Source organism: Malurus melanocephalus, unplaced genomic scaffold (assembly GCF_030028575.1).
Source record: "Malurus melanocephalus ecotype Western Australia unplaced genomic scaffold, MMel_1.1 scaffold_249, whole genome shotgun sequence".
NCBI lineage: Eukaryota > Metazoa > Chordata > Aves > Passeriformes > Maluridae > Malurus > Malurus melanocephalus.
In genome coordinates, this window is record NW_026623481.1 from 1,109,826 (window position 1) to 1,111,240 (window position 1,415).

General features: G+C 37.8%; 1 protein-coding gene across 1 annotated transcript; it reads right to left on the reverse strand.

Annotated features, from left to right (window-relative positions):
* Positions 1-468: 468 nt before the first annotated feature.
* Positions 469-1,407, reverse strand: LOC130578986 (taste receptor type 2 member 9-like; the record flags this gene model as incomplete). Its single annotated transcript, XM_057375452.1, has 1 exon — positions 469-1,407. A coding segment is annotated over one exon (939 nt), but the record flags the coding sequence as incomplete, so codon positions are not given.
* Between the last annotated feature and the right edge of the window lie 8 nt (positions 1,408-1,415).

Genomic DNA, 1,415 nt, shown 5'->3' on the forward strand with positions numbered 1-1,415 from the left:
GGCGTCTCCAGCGTGGGGTCTCCATAGGCTGCAGTCCTTCAAGGTGCACCCACCCCACCCAGTGATACAAGTGATAACATTGCAGAGAACAGAGCCATTTGAGCAGAAAGAAATGGACRCCCAAATACAAATGAATCTGATGGTAAGTTGAGTAACTTTTCAATCTTCAAATGCCAAGTGCTAGTGGTAGGTTTGTAGCACTGTTATTTTCCCTTTGAATCCAGTCCATGTACCAGGTCTAAATGAATTAGTTATTGACAATAWWTTRKYTCCAAGAATTGTCTAAATGAAACCATAGTAGTAATTTATTTATCTCATTTCAATTTGATTTAAAGTATTTGAATGAAGTTTTCCTAATTTTGATGTTGAGAACATCTGTATAATCTACRCTGCTGGGAGAGTTGCATCATCTATTTTCTACAGTGAAAGATCAACATTTTGCTTGGGCTCCAGCTTTTATTACASCTCCTACTTCATGCAAACCTTGCATTTCACACAGCATAGAATCCTTATGAGTGTATTTTTCAATTTAGGATTGCTAAAAATCAGAATAAGGGAATGAACACCTGGGAAACCATACAGAAATACATAAATAAGGAACATCAAGGGATTTTCCTCCCGTGTTGCACGAATCAGGGTCAAGGTCAAAAATACAAAGTTTATGGTATATATTGTAAAGAAGGAGAGAAYAGATTTCATGGCTTTGATGTGGGCATCCATGCTGAGGCTGTTCATAGAATTTGTCTGCATGTTGCRTTTGTGTCTCCARAGAGAAAAGATAAGGGAAACAGCAGAAAAGATGACTGCTGTGAAAGAAGCAACAAATCCAAAGCCATAGATAAAATAAATACGGAAAAAATCATCATCCATTTTTCCACTCACTTTTGAAAAATTTCTTCGCCCAGTGGAATTGCGGTTGTTACACTGTGCTTTATCAATTATGTCGTAGAGAGAGCTGCTGATAGCCAATGATAAAAGCACTGAYGCCAACAGGAGCCATGGCACGATCCTGTCAATTTTTACTTTCAGGTAGATGAAGAAGCTGTTCCTGAAATTGGCAATTTTTATACAGTAAAAAATACAAAGACAGGCAGAAATCCAAAAATTGGAACAATCAAAAAAATTCTGAATAGATAAAATAAGTTTATGTGTGGGTTGAACATAAAAGTATTTGGGATAAATCATTGAAAGAAAGGAATATACCCATGAGAAGCACAAATGCCAAAACCTGGAACATCCMAGAAGCAGCAAGATCTTCTCATTAGAATTCAGGATTTTCTTTTTGACCCAGGCAATGCAGAGCACACAAACAATGAAAGCGTTTATCCACATGCCAGCAAATGTCTGCAGGGTGATGATGGCTACAGTTGTGGCCCCATATGAAGTGACATTGTACTGCTGTGGAGAGTGACAAA